Here is a 20,814-nt window from a genome sequence, read left to right on the forward strand (position 1 = left end):
CAACAAGTTTTGCCAAGTAGAAAAAAAATCAAATTCAGAGCCATTTTGGGTCAAATTTGGCCAAAAAAAGTTTCCACAAAAAATTGAGAAAAATCTCAAAATTCAGATTTGACCATTATAAAGTTGTGTGGTTACCTTCAACTAAATTTGCGCATTTCTAATTATATATTGACTAATTTTCACATATTTTACAGCAAATGTGTATATATGACCTCTTGTGCTGGTGCTAGCCTGCTCGGGTTCGAGTCTCGGCTCTAACACGCGGCCCTCGTGGAGTTTCTCCTATAAAAAAATCAACTAGAATTAGCCCTTGGCCTGATCTCATTTTTTTTTATCCCTCGTCTCTGTTGCTTTTCCCCTTTGCTCAGCTCCTCGCTTTTCCTCAGCAACAACCGGTTCATGGAGCGTGACCGAGAGGACGCCGCTCTCCGGGCTCTTGAGCTTGCCGGCATCTGCCGCGAGACCGTCCGCGTCATCCGCTCCAGCCGTCCGGGCTTCTCCTTCATGGTCAGCATGGTGATCACGCTCTCCGTGTCCTTGCTCGCCCACGTCGCCATCGCTCGCGCCCTCTATAGGCTCCTCTCCGACGGTGTCGCCTCCTCCGACGCTGGCGCCGGCCTCGTCCGTTTCGCCACGAACTGGGAACTCTTCTTCCTCGATGAGGCGGCCTGCCTCCTCGCCATCCTCGTCCAGTCGCTCGGCTCCGCCGCCTTCTGCATCTTCTCCGTCGCCCCGCGCTATGGCGTAACCGACGATCCCGACGCCCGCTCAATCGCGCGCGACCTCCGCGCCGTCCCCGGGTTCCTCGCCAGGTACGTCGTGTCCGTGTTCCGGGGCAACTCTCTCTGCACCGCGGGCCTGGTCTGGACCGGCCCCAAGGTTGCCTGGCGCCTCGTGGCCACCTGCCTCGGCGCCTTCCTCCACCTCGTCGGCTACACCACCCTCTTCGGTGCCGCCGCCTGGATCACGCGCCCTTACCTCCTCACCGCTGCTCCGGGTGAAGAGAGCAGCGCGCAGCTGTCGCGGGCGATGCTGCTGCTGATCGGCGCCGGGTACCTCGCCGGAGCGGCGGCGGCGCGCATCGGCACGGTGTGGCGCGTCGCATGCGTAATGTCGGTGCTGGTCGTACAGCTTGCTTTGGGGGTGTTGGTGGTGGACAACAGGATGGGCCTCGGCGTCTTGCACCGGGTGGCCGCGGGGGTGGTGATGGCGGTGGCGCTGTGGGCGGCGGTGATGGCGGGCCTGGTGGCGCAGGTGGTGGTGTTCTTCGTGTGCAAGGGCAGCAGTGACGGAGCGGGAGCGCCCAGCAACCGCGAGAGCTTCGACGGCGTGGCGGCGAACAGCGACTAAGAAGCAGCAGTGACGGAGCGCCCAGCAACACCAGCAGCCGCAAGTAGCTAATAACTAAGGGGAGTAGTGTCCGATTGATGCATGGTGGAATGAATTAGGCTAGCTTATTTCTAAGGGACAATTTGATTTATGCCCCTAGTTGTGACCCCTTCGTCTGTTTTACCCCTAGTTTGAGAAAGTCACCGGTTCTGTCCACACCATTTTGGAATTCTTTCGTTTTTGCCCTTCCGTCACGGCTCCGCTTAGTCAGCGCCGTTTGACCACATACGGCGCTCCGTTTTGGACATTTTTGCCCCTGTGTCCCCAGCCCCGATACCCCTTCGTCCTCCTCGAGCTCTCGTGCAGAAACAAACAGAGAGTGGGAGAGCTTGTGAAGAACGGGATCGAGAGCCGCCGTGGGAGAGGCCCGAGCGGGAGGAGAAGATGCGGACGACAAGCTTCCCGCCGTCAAACTCCTCGACGGCGGCTGGTTCTACTGCCGCAGAGGTAAGTGGAGCACTCCGTGGGGATTTGGGGATTTTCTAGGGTTTCAACCATTTGACCCCCTCATTCTAGGGTTTCTCTGATTTGGGGATTTTTTTGCTCTTCTTCTGATTTAGATCGATGGGATGGGGATTGTGGAGCTCGTCTCGGAGTACCATCACCCAGACGAATCATTTTCCGGCTTGGAGCCTAGATCTAAGCACCGTTGCCCTGGACATGGCCTAGTTCCTGCTCGTCGGGTGGCTTGGGGAGGGGCTAGCACGGGCCGACGATTTTTGGGTTGCCCTCTTGATGTAAGTAGTTGCTTGTCAATTTGGGAGGTTGTTGTTATTTTGAAATTTCTAATTTTGTTCATCTAATTAGTTGCCAGATGAGTGCAAGTGGGTGGTTTGGGTTGACCCTCCTCCTCCACTGCGTGTGGCCCTTGCATTTGAAGATCTACATGCAGAGATTGAACGCAGCTGGATCAAGTCTCACAAATTGCAAAGGGAAAATATGGAGCTATCAAAGAAGAACCGTGCTTTGAACAAGAAACTGAAGGAGAGAGATGAGATGCTCAATGTTTGGGCAGTGTTGTTTAGTGGAATTGTTGTATGTGTTGTAGTTGTGGCTTTATCAATGTTATCACAGAATCAAGCCACTAAGTGAAGCAAGCATGTTTATTGTTGTTGTAGTGCAGGATATGGATAAACTTTGTAATGTACCAATCCTAATGTAATGCTATTTGGTGTTCTAAATTTCTGCAGTTTGGTTCATGTTGGTAGATGACTAGGGAGATGATCAAATTGTCGTCGTCGACGACAATTTGGTTCTTATTGGCAGATGACTAGGGAGATGACCAAATTGTCTTCGTCGACGACAATTTGGTTCTTATTGGCAGATGACTAGGGAGATGACCAAATTGTCGTCGTCGACGACAATTTGGTTTATATTAGCAGATGACTAGAGAGATGACCAAATTGTCGTCGACGACGACAATTTGGTTCATATTGGCAGATGATCAAACAACTTCAAATTAAAGCATGACATAGCAAGCATCACATATGATCAAACAACTTCAAATTAAAGCAAGTGAAAATACTAGTTCAACATCCTGACATCTCAAACAGTACTTCAACAGCAAGTGAAAATACTAGTTCAACATCCTGACATCTCAAACAGTAGTTCAACAGCAAGTGAAAATACTAGTTCAACATACAGTCATCTCAAACAGTCACCAGCAAGTGCAAATGAAGACCTAAAACTTGAGTTTTTTGCTCCTGGTGTTCTCAGCTAGATTGGGGGCTAGCCTTGTTTTGCTCCTGGTGTTCTTTGCTGGGTTGGGGGATAGCACACCAGGAACTTCAATTGTTGTTGTCTGCTTCTTAGCTGGAGAAGCTCCTCTATCTGCTGCCTTCTTATAATTCTTTCTTGGGCTGTGAAAAGTGCAAGCATGTCACATTTCATATGATAGTGCATGAAAACAAACATATATACAAAAACATACACAAACATCACCTGATTATAGTAGCTTGTGTAGATGTTGGTGTTGGCTCTATAGGTTGCTCTTGTGGTGGATCTTCTGCATCTGTTCCATCATCTACTTCCACTGCTGCCACTTGCACTGCTGGCTCTTCTGCATTCTCAGCTCCGCAATGTTCATCTCCACCAAAGGCTGCATCAACTGAATTTTTGCATTTGTTGGCATGGTGTCCTCATCCTCCACACCTGCCACATTTTTTCCTCCTAGGACCTAGTCCTTTTCCTTCAGTAGTGGACCTAATTCTAGTTTTCCTCGGCCTGCCAGGTGCTCTGTTTTGAACTGGAGCAGAAAGTTTAAATCCTGGATTCACAATTTCCCACTGTTGCTTCCCTTCCAAAGCTGGAAGGTTGTCAGCATAAGTAGCTCTGAATTTCTCAACAGAATAAAACTTGTGCACATAGTGATCTATTCCACTGGCTTCACCTCTAAGAGAAGTGATAAAGAACAGAGCATGGATACATGGCTTACCAGTTACTTGCCTTTGTCTGCAACTACAAGACCACTTCTGTAAGTCAACAGGGTACCTCCATTCTCTTTTTTCTCTATCAGTAGCAGTAACTTCAGCCTCTGTTGGGCTTCTCCTAATCAAACTCATTTCTAAACCTTTTGTTTTTGCCATTAAGGCCTTCATCACAGATGGAACAATGAGATGGCCTTCAAAATGATCAATGGCAATCCTGCTCCTTATATCAAATTTTTGCATAATGTACTGCCTGATCTTGTCACACAAGTCAACTATGTGAAGCCCCTTGTATTTCTTGATCCTTGAGTTGAAAGCTTCAGCAAGGTTGTTGTTCACATAGTCTACCTTGCAAATGTCATTGATGTGTGCTCTAGCCCATATTTTTGTCTGATGCTCCTCTAAATATTCTTTAACTTTGGGCCTACTGTGCAACTGATTCAGATGATAGTTGTGCTTTTTAATGCTGTATGTAAGTGAGCATGGCCACAAATTCTCATCATAGAACTTGCCTTTGAATTTCTTGCTGAAGTTTTGAGCCAAATGCCTCATACACTCCCTGTGCTCCACCCCAGCATATACATCATCAACAGCTGTCTCCAATCCTTTGCATGCATCAGTATGTATGACTAAACCTTCTGGATGTCCTATTACTTTCTTCAGTTGTTGGAAGAACCAAGTCCAACTCTCAATTGACTCTGCTTCTATGACACCATAGGCAACTGGAAATAACCAACTGTGTGCATCAAGGGCACAAGCAGAAACAAGCTGGCCCCTGTACCTACCATTCAGTGTTGTTGCATCCACAGCAAGGTAAGGCCTGCACCCCTCCAAGAAACCTGTCTGACATGCCTTGAAGCACACAAACACTCTTTTGAAACACTCCTTGTGCAGTTTCTTTCCTCCCAATGAGTATTCCACAGTGTGCTTGTCAATTTCAACTACACTGCCTGGTGATGTTCTCTCAACTTCAGCCTTGAATGAATAAATCAGATTGAAACTATCATTGTACTTGCCAAACATCTTATCTAGTGCCATCTCTTTACCAAAATAACACCTACTATATGGCACCTCCACTCCATACTTCTCTGTCAACCTGTGCTGAATTTCCTTTGGACCTATCCCTGGATTTTTTCTAATCCAAGCCATAGAAGCATCTGCTATCCATCTTCTCTTTGCAGCCCTCAATCTCTGAGATCTGTTAACACTTGGACAGTTGTGAGGGTAAGGGTTGACCTTAATCTGTTAAAAAAGAACAAGCAATTAGTACATGAAACATAAATTTTGAACAATAATTATAAAAAGGAAAACAAAAAAATGCATTAGTACCTGAAATAATGTGCTTCTCCTCATTAAAGAGGCATGCAGCCTCCACTTACATCTATCAGAGGCACATTTTACAGTAAACCTTCTTTGGTCACTTTTCAAAGTGATGTACTCTGTTTCAGTGGTAATTGAGAAAGTTGCAACTGCATTTCTGCAGTCAATTGCTGATGGAAAAACTACACCTTCCCCAATAGAGGGATTATCTCTGTCATACATCATGACAGGTCTGTCCTCATCTTCAGCTTGAAAATCTCCATTGTCCAGGTCCTCCTGCTTCTCATCTTCATCTGTATCAGAGAATTCAGCAGGAATGTACTCCTCATCTACATGATCTTCCTCATTGTTGTGCTGACCATAGCCTGGATAAAGTTTCTCATCTTCTTCATCAGACAAAAGTGCTGCATCAGGTTCTGCTTCCTCCACAACAGGATCAACTAGTATGCTAGGTTTAGCTTGGGTTTTACTGCAAGAATGCTCAGACTGAGCATTTGCACTTGGGGTTGTAGGTGGCCTGCAACTGCTACTTGTTCCCCTTGTGTTAGTCCTAGGTTTTGCAAATGCTTTAGAACCAGAGGGCCTTGAAGCATGGGGGTTTGAATTATTTTCTGAACCAGAGGGGGGCCTACGCCTCTGAATAACATTGATTTACAGATTGCATGACATGGTTTGTGCATTATTTGCAAACATGGCACCTAACTCATTATCAGACTGAACAGGCACCCAAGAAACTTTCGACACATCCCAGTACCTTAGCTCAACAGCATCATGTAATCCCCATGGATATTTGGCAAATATTGTTGCCCTAAACTGCTCAAATGTGCTGTTGTTGTCCACCACTAATGGAAATGTGAAGCCAGTTTCTTTTCCTTCTGTACCAACAGCAGTTAAAGTGCATGTCTCCATTCTAACACTGATATTAAATGCTCTAGCCGGATCAATCCTATGCAAACAGGGCACAATATCAACATACAACAACAGATCTGGGATCTAGGGGAGGAAGAAACATCAGATCTGGGATGGGGGGACTGTTGGGGAACGTAGCAGAAATTCAAAATTTTCCTACGTGTCACCAAGATCTATCTATGGAGAGACTAGCAACGAGGGGAAGGAGAGTGCATCTACATACCCTTGTAGATCGCTAAGCGGAAGCGTTCAAGTGAACGGGGTTGATGGAGTCGTACTCGTCGTGATTCAAATCACCGATGACCAAGTGCCGAACGCACGGCACCTCCGCGTTCAACACACGTACAGCCCGACGACGTCTCCCATGCCTTGATCCAGCAAGGAGAGAGGGAGAGGTTGAGGAAGACTCCATCCAGCAGCAGCACAACGGCGTGGTGGTGATGGAGGAGCGTGGCAATCCTGCAGGGCTTCGCCAAGCACCACAGAAGAGGAGGGAGAGAGATATGCAGGGCTGCACCAACTAGAGATCGAATCACCCGTGTTATGGGCAGCCCAATGCCTCTATTTATATAGGGAAGGGGAGGGGCTGCGCCCCCCTCTAGGGTTCCCACCCCTAGGGGGGGCGGCAGCCCTAGATGGCCAAGGAGGTGGCGGCCAAGAGGGGAGAGGGGAGGGAGGCGCCACTAGATGGGCCCTAAGGCCCATCCTTTTTAGGGTTTGCCCCCTTCCCACCTCTTAGGCGCCATGGGCCCTTGTGGGAGGCGCACCAGCCCACTAAGGGGCTGGTTCCTCACCACTCTTAGCCCATGCAAGCCTTCGGGGCAGGTGGCCCCACTTGGTGGACCCCCGGGATCCTCCCGGTGGTCCCGGTACATTACCGATAAACCCCGAAACTCTTCCGGTGACCAAAACAGGACTTCCCATATATAAATCTTTACCTCCGGACCATTCCAGAACTCCTCGTGACGTCCGGGATCTCATCCGGGACTCCGAACAACATTCGGTAACCACATACAAACTTCCTTTATAACCCTAGCGTCATCGAACCTTAAGTGTGTAGACCCTACGGGTTCGGGAGACATGCAGACATGACCGAGACGTTCTCCGGTCAATAACCAACAGCGGGATCTGGATACCCATGTTGGCTCCCACACGTTCCACGATGATCTCATCGGATGAACCACGATGTCAAGGACTTAATCAATCCCGTATACAATTCCCTTTGTCTATCGGTACGACACTTGCCCGAGATTCGATCGTCGGTATCCCTATACCTTGTTCAATCTCGTTACCGGCAAGTCTCTTTACTCGTTCCGTAACACATCATCCCGTGATCAACTCCTTGATCACATTGTGCACATTATGATGATGTCCTACCGAGTGGGCCCAGAGATACCTCTCCGTTTACACGGAGTGACAAATCCCAGTCTCGATTCGTGCCAACCCAACAGACACTTTCGGAGATACCCGTAGTGCACCTTTATAGTCACCCAGTTACGTTGTGACATTTGGTACACCCAAAGCATTCCTACGGTATCCGGGAGTTGCACAATCTCATGGTCTAAGGAAATGATACTTGACATTAGAAAAGCTTTAGCATACGAACTACATGATCTTGTGCTAGGCTTAGGATTGGGTCTTGTCCATCACATCATTCTCCTAATGATGTGATCCCGTTATCAATGACATCCAATGTCCATGGTTAGGAAACCGTAACCATCTATTGATCAACGAGCTAGTCAACTAGAGGCTTACTAGGGACATGGTGTTGTCTATGTATCCACACATGTATCTGAGTTTCCTATCAATACAATTATAGCATGGATAATAAACGATTATCATGAACAAGGAAATATAATAATAACCAATTTATCATTGCCTCTAGGGCATATTCCCAACAGTCTCCCACTTGCACTAGAGTCAATAATCTAGCTCACATCGCCATGTGATTAACACTCACAAGTCACATCGCCACGTGACTAACACCCAAGAGTTTACTAGAGTCAGTAGTCTAGTTCACATCACTATGTGATTAACACTCAATGAGTTCTAGGTTTGATCATGTTGCTTGTGAGAGAGGTTTTAGTCAACGGGTCTGAACCTTTCAGATCCGCGTGTGCTTTACAAATCTCTATGTCATCTCCTAGATGCAGCTACCATGCTCTATTTGGAGCTATTCCAAATATCTGTTCTACTATACGAATCCAGTTTACTACTCAGAATAATCTGGATTAGTGTCAAAGTTTGCATCGGCGTAACCCTTTACGACGAATTCTTTTACCACCTCCATAATCGAGAAAATTCCTTAGTCCACTAGTTACTAAGGATAACTTTGACCGCTGTCCTGTGATCCATTCGTGGATCACTCTCGTACCCCTTGACTGACTCATGGCAAGGCACACTTCAGGTGCGGTACACAGCATAGCATACTGTAGAGCCTATGTCTTAAGCATAGGGGACGACCTTCGTCCTTTCTCTCTATTCTGCCCTGGTCGAGCTTTAAGTCTTAACTTCATACCTTACAACTCAGGCAAGAACTACTTCTTTGACTGATCCATCTTGAACACCTTCAAGATCATGTCAAGATATGTGCTCATTTGAAAGTACCATTAAGCGTTTTGATCTATCCTTATAGATCTTGATGCTCAATGCTCAAGTAGCTTAATCCAGGTTTTCCATTGAAAACACTTTCCAAATAACCCTATATGCTTTCTAGAAATTCTACGTCATTTCCGATCCATAACATATACTCATCAGAAATTCTATAGTGCTCCCACTCACTTCTTTGGAAATACAAGTTTCTCATAAACTTTGTATACACCCAAAATCTTTGATCATCATCAAAGCATACATTCCAACTCCGAGATGCTTACTCCAGTCCCTAGAAGGATTGCTGGAGCTTTGCATACTTATTAGCATCTTTCAGGATTGACAAAACCTTCCGGTTGTATCACATGCAACCTTTCCTCAAGAAATACGTCGAGGAAACAATGTTTTGACATCCTATCTGCAAGATTTCATAAATAATGCAGTGACTGCTAATATAATTCCAACAGACTCTTAGCATCGCTACGAGTGAGAAAGTCTCATCGCAGTCAACTCCTTGAACTTGTCGGAAAACATCTTAACGACAAGTCAAGCTTTCTTAATGGTGACATTTACCATCATTGTCCGTCTTCCCTTTTAAAATCCATATGTACCTAACAGCCTTACGACCATCAAGTAGTTCTTCCAAAGTCTACACTTTGTTTTCATACATGGATCCTCTCTCGGATTTTATGGCCTCGAGCCATTTATCGGAATCCGGGCCCACCATCGCTTCTCCATAGCTCGTAGGTTCATTGTTGTCTAGCAACATGACTTCCAAGATAGGATTACGTACTACTTTGAAGTAGTACGCATCCTTGTCATCCCACGAGGTTTGTTAGTGACTTGATCTGAAGTTTCATGATCACTATCATAAGCTTCCACTTCAATTGGTGTAGGTTCCACAGGAACAACTTCCTGTACCCTGCCACACACTAGTTGAAGAGACGGTTCAATAACCTCATCAAGTCTCCACCATCCTCCCACTCAATTCTTTCGAGAGAAACTTTTCCTCGAGAAAGGACCCGATTCTAGAAACAATCCCTTATTGCTTTCGGATCTGAGACAGGAGGTATACCCAACTGTTTTGGGTGTCCTATGAAGATGCATTTATCCGCTTTGGGTTCGAGCTTATCAGCCTGAAACTTTTTCACATAAGCGTCGCAGCCCCAAACTTTTAAGAAATGATAGCTTAGGTTTCTCTAAACCATAGTTCATACGGTGTCATCTCATCGGAATTACGTGGTGCCCTACTTAAAGTGAATGTGGTTGTCTCTAATGCCTAACCCATAAACTGTTGTGGTAATTCGATAAGAGACATCATGGTATGCATCATATCCAATAGGGTGCAGTTATGATGTTCGGACACACCATCACACTATGGTGTTCCAGGCTGTATTAGTCGTGAAACGATTTCCACAATGTCTTAATTCTGTGCAAAACTCGTAATTCAGATATTCATCTCTATGATCATACCATAGATATTTTATCCTCTTGTTACAACGATCTTTCAACTTCACCCTGAAATTACTAGAACCTTTCAATAATTCAGACTCGTGATTTATCATGTAAATATACTCAACATCTACTCAAATCATCTGTGAAGTAAGAACATAACGATATCCACTACACGCCTCAGCACTCATTGGACTGCACACATCAAAATGTATTACTTCCAACAAGTTGCTTTCTAGTTCCATTTTACTGAAACTGAGGATTTCAGTCATCTTGCCCATGTGGTATGATTTGCATGTCTCAAGTGATTCAAGATCAAGTGAGTTCAAACGGTCCATTTGCATGGAGTTTCTTCATGCATATACACCAATAGACATGGTTCGCATGTCTCAAACCTTTCAAAACGAGTGAGCCCAAAGATCCATCAACATGGAGCTTCTTCATGCGTTTTATACCGATATGACTTACGTGGCAGTGCCACAAGTAGGTGGTACTATCATTACTATCTTTTGGCATGAACATGTGTATCACTACGATCGAGATTCAATAAACCATTCATTTTAGGCGTAAGACCATTGAAGGTATTATTCAAATAAACAGAGTAACCATTATTCTCCTTAAATGAATAACCGTATTGCGATAGACATAATCCAATCATGTCTATGCTCAACGCAAACACCAATCTCGATGGTAGAGGGAGCGTGCGATGCTTGATCATATCAACATTGAGAACACTTCCAACACATATCGTCAGCTCACCTTTAGCTAGTCTCCGTTTATTCCGTAGCTTTTATTTCGAGTTACTAACACTTAGCAACCGAACCGGTATCTAATACCCTGGTGCTACTAGGAGTACTAGTAAAGTACACATTAACATAATGTATATCCAATATACTTCTATTGACCTTCCCAGCCTTCTAATCTACCAAGTATCTAGGGTAATTCTGCTCCAGTGGCTGTTCCCTTTATTACAGAAGCACTTAGTCTCGGGTTTGGGTTCAACCTTGGGTTTCTTCACTAGAGCAGCAGCAGAATTGTCGTCTCATGAAGTATCCCTTTGTTCCCTTGCCCTTCTTGAAACTAGTGGTTTCACCAACCATCAACAATTGATGCTCCTTCTTGATTTCTACTTTCGCAGTGTCAAACATCGCGAATATCTCAAGGATCATCATATATGTCCCTGATATATTATAGTTCATCACGAAGCTCTAGCAGCTTGGTGGTAATGACTTCGGAGAAACATCACTATCTTATCTGGAAGATCAACTCCCACTTGATTCAAATGATTGTTGTACTCAGACAATCCGAGCACAAGCTCAACAATTGAGCTTTTCTCCTTAGTTTGCAGGTTAAGAAAATCGTCGGAGGTCTTATACCTCTTGACGTGGGCACGAGCCTGAAATTCCAATTTCAGCCCTCAAAACATCTCATATGTTTCGTGACGTTTCAAAATGTCTTAGGTGCCCCAACTCTAAACCGTTTAACAGAACTATCACGTAGTTATCAAGACGTGTATGTCAGATGTTCGCAACATCCACAGACTACGTTCAAGGTTCAGCATACTGAGCGGTGCATTAAGGACATAAGCCTTCTAATAAGCAATGAGGACAATCCTCAGTTTACGGACCTAGTCCGCATAATTGCTACTTTCAACTTTCAACTAATTTTTCTCTAGGAACATATCTAAACAGTAGAACTAAAGCGCGAGCTACGACATAATTTGCAAAATCCTTTTGACTATGTTCAGGATAATTAAGTTCATCTTATGAACTCCCACTTAGATAGACATCCCTCTAGTCATCTAAGTGATTACATGATCCGAGTCAACTAGGCCGTGTCCGATCATCACGTGAGACGGACTAGTCAACGTCGGTGAACATCTTTATGTTGATCGTATCTTCTATACGACTCATGCTCGACCTTTCGGTCTTCTGTGTTCCGAGGCCATGTCTGTACATGCTAGGCTCGTCAAGTTAACCCTAAGTGTTTTGCTGTGTTCCGAGGCCATGTCTGTACATGCTAGGCTCATCAACACCCGTTGTATGTGAACGTAAGGATCCATCACACCCGATCATCACGGCGTGCTTAGAAACGACGAACTTTAGGAACGGTGCACAGTTAGGGGAGAACACTTCTTGAAATTGTTATGAGGGATCATCTTAGTTACTACCGTCGTTCTAAGCAAATAAGATGTATAATCATGATAAACATCACATGCAATCAAATAGTGACATGATATGGCCAATATCATATTGCTCCTTTTGATCTCCATCTTCGGGGCTCCATGATCATCATCGTCACCGGCATGACACCATGATCTCCATCATCGTGTCTTCTTGAAGTTGCCACGTCATCTATTACTTCTACTACTACAGCTAACGGTTAGCAATAAAGTAAAGTAATTACATGACATTTATGTTGACACGCAGGTCATGAATAAATAAAGACAACTCCTATGGCTCCTGCCGGTTGTCAAACTCATCGACATGCAAGTCATGATTCCTATTACAAGAACATGATCAATCTCATACATCACATATATCATTCATCACATCCTTTGGCCATATCACATCACATAGCATACCCTGCAAAAACAAGTTAGACGTCCTCTAATTGTTGTTGCATGTTTTACGTGGCTGCTATGGGTTTCTAGCAAGAACGTTTCTTACCTACGCAAAGACCACAACGTGATATGCCAATTGCTATTTACCCTTCATAAGGACCCTGTTCATCGAATCCGATCCGACTAAAGTGGGAGAGACAGACACCCGCCAGCCACCTTATGCAACTAGTGCATGTTTGTCGGTGGAACCGGTCTCACGTAAGTGTACGTGTAAGGTTGGTCTGGGCCGCTTCATCCCACGATGCCGCCAAATCAAGATAAGACTAGTAACGGCAAGCATATTGAACAAAATCAATGCCCACAACTACTTTGTGTTCTACTCGTGCATAGAATCTACGCAATAGACCTAGCTCATGATGCCACTGTTGGGGAACGTAGCAGAAATTCAAAATTTTCCTACGTGTCACCAAGATCTATCTATGGAGAGACTAGCAACGAGGGGAAGGAGAGTGCATCTACATACCCTTGTAGATCGCTAAGCGGAAGCGTTCAAGTGAACGGGGTTGATGGAGTCGTACTCGTCGTGATTCAAATCACCGATGACCAAGTGCCGAACGCACGGCACCTCCGCGTTCAACACACGTACAGCCCGACGACGTCTCCCATGCCTTGATCCAGCAAGGAGAGAGGGAGAGGTTGAGGAAGACTCCATCCAGCAGCAGCACAACGGCGTGGTGGTGATGGAGGAGCGTGGCAATCCTGCAGGGCTTCGCCAAGCACCACAGAAGAGGAGGGAGAGAGATATGCAGGGCTGCACCAACTAGAGATCGAATCACCCGTGTTATGGGCAGCCCAATGCCTCTATTTATATAGGGAAGGGGAGGGGCTGCGCCCCCCTCTAGGGTTCCCACCCCTAGGGGGGGGGGGCGGCAGCCCTAGATGGCCAAGGAGGTGGCGGCCAAGAGGGGAGAGGGGAGGGAGGCGCCACTAGATGGGCCCTAAGGCCCATCCTTTTTAGGGTTTGCCCCCTTCCCACCTCTTAGGCGTCATGGGCCCTTGTGGGAGGCGCAACAGCCCACTAAGGGGCTGGTTCCTCACCACTCTTAGCCCATGCAAGCCTCCGGGGCAGGTGGCCCCACTTGGTGGAACCCCGGGACCCTCCCGGTGGTCCCGGTACATTACCGATAAACCCCGAAACTCTTCCGGTGACCAAAACAGGACTTCCCATATATAAATCTTTACCTCCGGACCATTCCGGAACTCCTCGTGACGTCTGGGATCTCATCCGGGACTCCGAACAACATTCGGTAACCACATACAAACTTCCTTTATAACCCTAGCGTCATCGAACCTTAAGTGTGTAGACCCTACGGGTTCGGGAGATATGCAGACATGACCGAGACGTTCTCCGGTCAATAACCAACAGCGGGATCTGGATACCCATGTTGGCTCCCACACGTTCCACGATGATCTCATCGGATGAACCACGATGTCAAGGACTTAATCAATCCCGTATACAATTCCCTTTGTCTATTGGTACGACACTTGCCCGAGATTCGATCGTCGGTATCCCGATACCTTGTTCAATCTCGTTACCGGCAAGTCTCTTTACTCGTTCCGTAACACATCATCCCGTGATCAACTCCTTGATCACATTGTGCACATTATGATGATGTCCTACCGAGTGGGCCCAGAGATACCTCTCCGTTTACACGGAGTGACAAATCTCAGTCTCGATTCGTGCCAACCCAACAGACACTTTCGGAGATACCCGTAGTGCACCTTTATAGTCACCCAGTTACGTTGCGACGTTTGGTACACCCAAAGCATTCCTACGGTATCCGGGAGTTGCACAATCTCATGGTCTAAGGAAATGATACTTGACATTAGAAAAGCTTTAGCATACGAACTACATGATCTTGTGCTAGGCTTAGGATTGGGTCTTGTCCATCACATCATTCTCCTAATGATGTGATCCCATTATCAACGACATCCAATGTCCATGGTTAGGAAACCGTAACCATCTATTGATCAACGAGCTAGTCAACTAGAGGCTTACTAGGGACATGGTGTTGTCTATGTATCCACACATGTATCTGAGTTTCCTATCAATAAAATTATAGCATGGATAATAAATGATTATCATGAACAAGGAAATATAATAATAACCAATTTATCATTGCCTCTAGGGCATATTTCCAACAGGGACTTACCCTAATGTTGTCTGCGACCGTGTCCTTGCCTTGCGGCCGCGGACGCCGCAGGTGGCACCGCTGCCATCGCCGTCGTCCACCATTCTTGCCTTGCGGCCGCGGGCGCCGCAGGTGGCACCGCTGCCGTCGCCGTCGTCCACCATCCTTGTCTTGCGGCTGCGGTCGCCGCAGGTGGCACCGCTGCCGTTGCTGTCATCCACCATCTCCAGCAGACACCGCGGGCACCGCAGTCGTCAACACTGTCGCCGCTGTCGCCTCCTAGCTAGGGTTCGTGAGAGTGGGAACGGGGAGAGAGTGGGGAACGGGAGAGAGTGGGGATGAGAGTGAGATGGGCCCGAGTGGGTTCTGTCCTAGCGGGGGGCAAGCAGGGTCCAAAACGGAGCGCCGTATGTGGTCAAACGGCACTGACCAAGCGGAGCCGTGAAGGAAGGGCAAAAACGAAGGAATTCCAAAGTGGTGTTGACAGAATTAGTGACTTTCTCAAACTAGGGGTAAAACAGACGAGGGGGACGCAACTAGGGGCACAAAGCTAATTGTCCCTATTTCTAATATCTTCCTATAGAAGGTCTTGGAGACTTTGGATGCTTGGGATTTATATATGCAATAATGCTAAATATACAAAGAGTTATGCGCAATTACACGCTGACTAGAATTTTTTCTATCTACTAACCAATCATAAACTTGCCTCCCCACCTATTGACCAATTAAATTAATCCTTTTTGTAAAACCTTGTAACTCGTTTGTATGTGTAGCATTACTCTTATATATCAAGTATGATTGTTGAGTAATTTAGATGAGTATTTGGATGAGTTGTCTCCCCTGCGTCCCTCTCGCGTTCCTCTCGAGTCGCCTCCCCTGCGGGCGACTCGGGAGGGCTCAGCCGCCGCCGCCTAGTCCCTCCATCGCCCTTCTCCCTCTCCGACGCTGCCAATGGTCGGCGCCGGGTAAAGCCCGTGCGCGCGACGGCGGCGGCGGCAGGTCTCTCCTTCCATTTCCGGATCCGCGGCGGCGCGGGCATCCTGATCCGCGGGGTGCGGCCCTCCCGTCGGTGTGGCGGATCCCCGAGGCGGCGGTCTCGCGGCGGTGCACGGGTGCCCAGATCCATGGGTGTAGGACTTCCGGCAGCGTGCGGGCTCCCGACGGCGGCGGGATCAGTCAACGGCGGGCTTGGGCGATGGCGTTGGCAGCGTGTTGTCGGATCTCGTCACTCCAGCCTTCATGGAAGAACCTGGACCAGGGGCGGCGGCCCCGTTAGGCATGGCAACGGCGCCCTTGGCTGGCGACGTTCGTGGGGGGTGGATGGACGACGTCTTGACCGCGTGGGCGGTGAGTCGTCGGTGGATCTCCTTCGCGCTGCAGGCTCTCTCCCGCTGCACTTGGTGGCATACGATCGCGGTCGTCGGCCTCAGTGCGTTCGTGGGGGCTGGTAGAGGTGACATCGGACCGGAGGAAACTCTGGATGACTCGTGCATCCCGACGGTGGCGACGACTAGGGTCGTCATTCTCCTCCTTGCAGGCGCCGTCGAGGTCCCTGCCCTCCACCCGACCCCATGCCCGGGTGAAAACTCTAAATCTTCTTAGATTGGGCGGCGACGGCACTGCCTGTGTCGTACCCTTCTTGGAGGCGGCGCCTGGGGCATTTGGGTGCTCGGTTTGAGAAACTGCAGGTGGAGGGGATGGGACCGGTGGCAACAGGTGGTGTTTCGAGTCGGAGGAGCGGCGTGGCATCTGGCACGTCGACAATGGCGGGTCTCAATGGCATGGAGCAGTGGGGTCTCGCCGGTGGGCGTGTGATGATGGACGAGCGCAGGATGGTGGCGTTGTCTGGCGTCGTAGTGGCATCAACGGCAGCTAGACCGGGCAAGGTAGATGCAGCAGTACAACACTGAAGATGGATTGGTGGCAGGTGGCTGCGGCGGCCTCATACTCGGCAGGCGTCCTGGTTGAGAAGTGTGCCGGACTGGTGGGTGCCCCATACCTGGCAAGCGTCCTGGTTGGGACCTCACGTCTTAGATGTTAGGTTTGGCTGTGAGGTCTGTTTGGTATTAGGCCCAAACTATCAGATAGTATCCTATATCAACTGGATAGGAGTAGCGATAGATGTTGCCTAGATGGTGGCTTTAGTCTTACTGTTGTATGACTTGATAAAATCTTGTGTAATTAATTAATAAAGTGGCTGCATGCATCATCCAAATGCAGAGGCCAGGGGTCCTCCTCCTTTTCTAAATTTTTTTTGGATGAGTTTTTTTAGGGATTTTTTTGGATGAGTTGTATCACTAGTCCCCGCCATATGTGCACCTCACGAACGCAAGCCAAGTGCCGTTTAATTTCTTCTTGCTACTCTATTTACTCTTACTAGCAAAAGAGCTCGTGCGTTACAACGGAAGAGAAAATATAACACACGCTCTTAACTCAACAACCATCACTTAAGACCATAATAGGTTCATCTCCCTTATTTTTGCGAGGCATCATATTTGTGTTGCCGCTTATCCTCCTTCTCACCCTCGTCGGCGATGGCCTCGGTGTTCACAAAAAACAACAAAAAACGTGTGTTGAATATGGTTAATCCTAGGACGTCTCTCTCTCCCTCTCTCCTCCCTCTCCCTCTCCCTCTCTCTTTCTCTCCCTCTCCCTCTCACTCTTGCGATGAGAAATCTGTTGTTTTCCCCTACGACATTTTTCAGATATATGCATGTGTAGTTATTGATGTTTTATTTTCCCTATATGGTTATAGTGGGGTGTTTATTTGCAATCTGGATCGCCACCGGTATGAAAAAAAATGGAGCTTGCACTATAAATTATAAGTTTGCTTCCATAACAATATTTTAAAAATATTTAACAAGTAAAATTAATATCATAATTAGATTCCACACATTTTTCTAATAAAATTTCATATATAATATGTTAAACCAAAGTTATAGATTAAAAGATACAGATAATTTAGAAAATTATTTGGTTTGACTCAAATATATTCTAAAATAACATTTAAAAATACTTAACGGGTAAACATAATCTCATATTCATATTCTACATATTTTTCTAATCAAATTTCATATATAACATGTTCAAATCGGAGTCACGCTTTAAAAGATATGGATGATTTTAAAAAGCATTTGTTCGACTTAAATATGATTCGCGGATGAATTACCTAAAACATCAGGGGGGGTTTCAAAAAAATGTAAAATAACGGTACGTGTGTGACTTAAATCCGGACGGCGGGTTGATTTTAAGAAAAGACAGGGACTTGTGTAAAAAATACGAAAATAACGATTCGTTTTAACTTAAAACAGGATTGCGGGTTGAATTCTTTGAAATAGAGGGACTTTTCTGAAAAATGTCATGACGGACGAAAGAAATCCAATTTGCTTTATTATTAGGTAAAGATAAAGATAAAGATTTGTATGCTACTTTTAAAATGGATCAATGAATTAATGTCAAGTTGTCAACTTGGTAAGTTGGGTTATCTATTTTAAAACGGAGGGATTGCAAATTATCAGGAAACTGTCTTGCTATCCTACTCTACCGGTCCATCAACTTTTCCATGCGATACAAGTTGGACCAGCCGCGGGGCAAAGTAAACACAAGCACCTACAAGCGTGAACATCAACATGAACAAATATAATTTCTAAAGATAAGCAAACTGCCTTCTTTTCTGGCGAACGCGCGCACTGGCTACTCCCTTTGTGAACTTGAGTTAGAGCTCACATGAACCCCGAAAATAATTGGGTCTCACTTACCATTCTCTTCCATCCCCTTCCCACTTATGATTTCCACTTTTTTGAATTGTATATGGTTTCCACTTGAGTCTGGCTGATGAAGTGGCATCCCATTGGAGTACTAAACTCAAGCGTGAACAGCTAGTTGTGCCACGCATGTATATTTGGAAACTCTGATTTGATTTTTCTTCACTTCTGTTGTTCTCCGCGGTGATTTGGTTTCCACTCTAGGCCTTGTGCTAGCTGCAGGAAAAAAAAAAAGAGAAACGATGCACGACACGAGGCAGTAAATGTGACGGGGGTGAGAGAGACCCGTACGTCGTGCCTTTCGCCAGCTGAGTGGCAGCATGGGTAGATGCAGAAGCATGGTTGAGGCAAAAGCGGCGTCCTCTTCCTCCAAATAGGCCGTTTCCGTTTCCGTTTCCGGCATGACCGGCCACAGCCATGGCCAGTGTGCGCTGCGCCGGTAATTCATGGCCTCACTCCAGCCTTTCATGCTTTGCCGGCTGGTCGAAGCGGAAATTTCACGGAGCTTGCTCCCTCGCGCCCGCGTCTCCTTCCATGATTGATCTAGCTAGTAGATTTGATGTTGTACATGTTTGATATTTTCTTCTACATATTCATTTAAAGAAGCGACCGGGTGATCACACAACTGATGAAGGCGGACATGACATGCAACCAGAGAGGCGACGACGCGCGTGGTGACCTCCGTGGTGGTGAGAGCTCGCTTGACGGCGAGCCTCGGGACGCCGGCAAGCAGAGCGAGGAGAGATGGCCGGTGCTGTACATCCCGAGCCCCTTGGCGGCGAGACTCCTCTGCTATCAGAAGGGCTCGCTCCTAGTCCAAGGTGAGATCCAGAGGATCCTGCTGCTCAATGGAGAGGATATGGTAATTGATAGCCGGGGTTTGCGTGCTTGTGAGAGGATTTCATGGCGATCAGTAGTCTGGCTGCCCTATCACGTTGTTCAGGTTGGGGATTCGGTAGCGTGTGGAATTGAAGACTACGGGGCGAATTCCGAGGCGAGCAACCACCATGAATGCGAGGGGAAGGTGGGCAATAAATCCCCCACCCTCGAAGGCGAGTCGACGCATTCGGAGCCAGAAATCCCCACCCACCACACCTCGCCGCAACGGCATGCTGAGAGAGAGAGAGAGAGAGATGTGAATCCGGCTGAGATGGACGATTGGAGAATGAAGATGGAGCGCTCCATGGTGGAGCTCGCGAGCGGAGACGACGCGAAGTTGGAAAGGGTGCACGAGATCATCTCCTAGTTTTCAACCAGGAAGGAGATGCGGACGGCGGCGAAGTCCATTTTCAGAAACCTGACAGTGGAGGAGGATGAGTGGCTCAGTCCGAACGGGATGACCACCCCGTCTGGTGTGCCGGTGAGTTCCCTGGCCGCTTTGATCTAGACCATGGAGGAAACAGAGGGAGAAGACCAGCCGCAGAAGTAGAAGTGGTGGGCGTTTCGTTCCCATCGCCGCTTCCTGACCGGACCGGAGGAATTTGTGGTGGGAGCGTTGATGGCCATCCCCACCCCAGGGACATGCTGGGTGCCGATCCAGATTGAGGACAGCGAAGAGGAAAAAGAAGCGGAGCAAAGCAATCTAGGAGCAAGCTCGAGGCAGATGGGGATGGAGAAGCAAGGGAATGGGAAGAAGACAAAGGAGAAGATCCACACCTCTCGCAGATCCCCACGCTTCCTCCATAGATTGTGATAACCCACAAGTATAGGGGATCGTAACAGTTTTTGAGGGTAGAGTATTCAGCCCAAATTTATTGATTTGACACAAGGGGAGCCAACGAATATTCTCAAGTATTAGCAGCTGAGTTGTCAATTCAACCACACCTGAAATACTTAATATCTACAGCAAAGTATCTAGTAGCAAAGTAGTATGAAGGTAACGGTAACAGTGGCAAAAGTAAGAGTAGCAGTTTTGTAGCAACCGTAATAATGGCAACGGAAAAGTAACTTAACAAAGATCAATATGAAACGAGCTCGTAGACAATGGATCAGTGATGGATAATTATGTCGGATGGCATTCATCATGCAATAGTTATAACATAGGATGACACAGAACTAGCTTCAATTCATCAATATAATGTAGGTATGTATTTCAAATATAGTCATACGTGCTTATGGAAAAAAACTTGTATGACATCTTTTGTCCTACCCTCCCGTGGCAGCGGGGTCCTATTGAAAACTAAGGGATATTAAGGCCTCCTTTTAGTAGA

General features: G+C 47.0%; 3 protein-coding genes across 3 annotated transcripts; 2 read left to right on the plus strand and 1 right to left on the minus strand.

Moving 5' to 3' along the window:
* Positions 1–220: 220 nt before the first annotated feature.
* On the plus strand, positions 221–1,590 carry LOC147981036 (uncharacterized). The gene has a single exon (XM_087517014.1). The coding sequence runs from the start codon at positions 400–402 to the stop codon at positions 1,348–1,350; it is 951 nt and encodes a 316-aa protein (XP_087373140.1). The 5' UTR covers positions 221–399; the 3' UTR covers positions 1,351–1,590.
* Positions 1,591–1,738: 148 nt separating this feature from the next.
* On the plus strand, positions 1,739–2,506 carry LOC147981037 (uncharacterized). Its single transcript, XM_087517015.1, has 3 exons — positions 1,739–1,836; positions 1,950–2,126; positions 2,197–2,506. The coding sequence occupies exons 1-3, from the start codon at positions 1,774–1,776 to the stop codon at positions 2,479–2,481; spliced, it is 525 nt and encodes a 174-aa protein (XP_087373141.1). The 5' UTR covers positions 1,739–1,773; the 3' UTR covers positions 2,482–2,506.
* Positions 2,507–3,070: 564 nt separating this feature from the next.
* LOC147981038 (uncharacterized) lies at positions 3,071–5,168 on the minus strand. The gene is made up of 4 exons (XM_087515844.1): positions 5,145–5,168; positions 3,566–5,057; positions 3,331–3,496; positions 3,071–3,248 (listed from the first exon to the last, which is right to left on the minus strand). The coding sequence occupies exons 1-4, from the start codon at positions 5,166–5,168 to the stop codon at positions 3,071–3,073; spliced, it is 1,860 nt and encodes a 619-aa protein (XP_087371970.1).
* Between the last annotated feature and the right edge of the window lie 15,646 nt (positions 5,169–20,814).

Source organism: Triticum urartu, chromosome 3A, assembly GCF_056163025.1.
Source record: "Triticum urartu cultivar PI428250 chromosome 3A, HENAU_Tu73, whole genome shotgun sequence".
In the NCBI taxonomy this organism is placed as follows: Eukaryota; Viridiplantae; Streptophyta; class Magnoliopsida; order Poales; family Poaceae; genus Triticum; species Triticum urartu.

What these genes read in the sequence shown, in the direction of transcription:
- LOC147981037 (XM_087517015.1), top strand. Translation starts at nt 1,774, where the DNA reads ATGCGGACGACAAGCTTCCCGCCGTCAAACTCCTCGACGGCGGCTGGT. An exon ending in CTGGTTCTACTGCCGCAGAG is followed by an intron (nt 1,837 to 1,949) that starts GTAAGTGGAGCA and finishes CTTCTGATTTAG; the next exon opens with ATCGATGGGATGGGGATTGT. An exon ending in TTTTGGGTTGCCCTCTTGAT is followed by an intron (nt 2,127 to 2,196) that starts GTAAGTAGTTGC and finishes TCATCTAATTAG; the next exon opens with TTGCCAGATGAGTGCAAGTG.
- LOC147981038 (XM_087515844.1), bottom strand. Translation starts at nt 5,168, where the DNA reads ATGAGGAGAAGCACATTATTTCAG. An exon ending in GGAGAAGCACATTATTTCAG is followed by an intron (nt 5,058 to 5,144) that starts GTACTAATGCAT and finishes CTTTTTTAACAG; the next exon opens with ATTAAGGTCAACCCTTACCC. An exon ending in TACTGAAGGAAAAGGACTAG is followed by an intron (nt 3,497 to 3,565) that starts GTCCTAGGAGGA and finishes GCAAAAATTCAG; the next exon opens with TTGATGCAGCCTTTGGTGGA.
- LOC147981036 (XM_087517014.1), top strand. Translation starts at nt 400, where the DNA reads ATGGAGCGTGACCGAGAGGACGCCGCTCTCCGGGCTCTTGAGCTTGCC.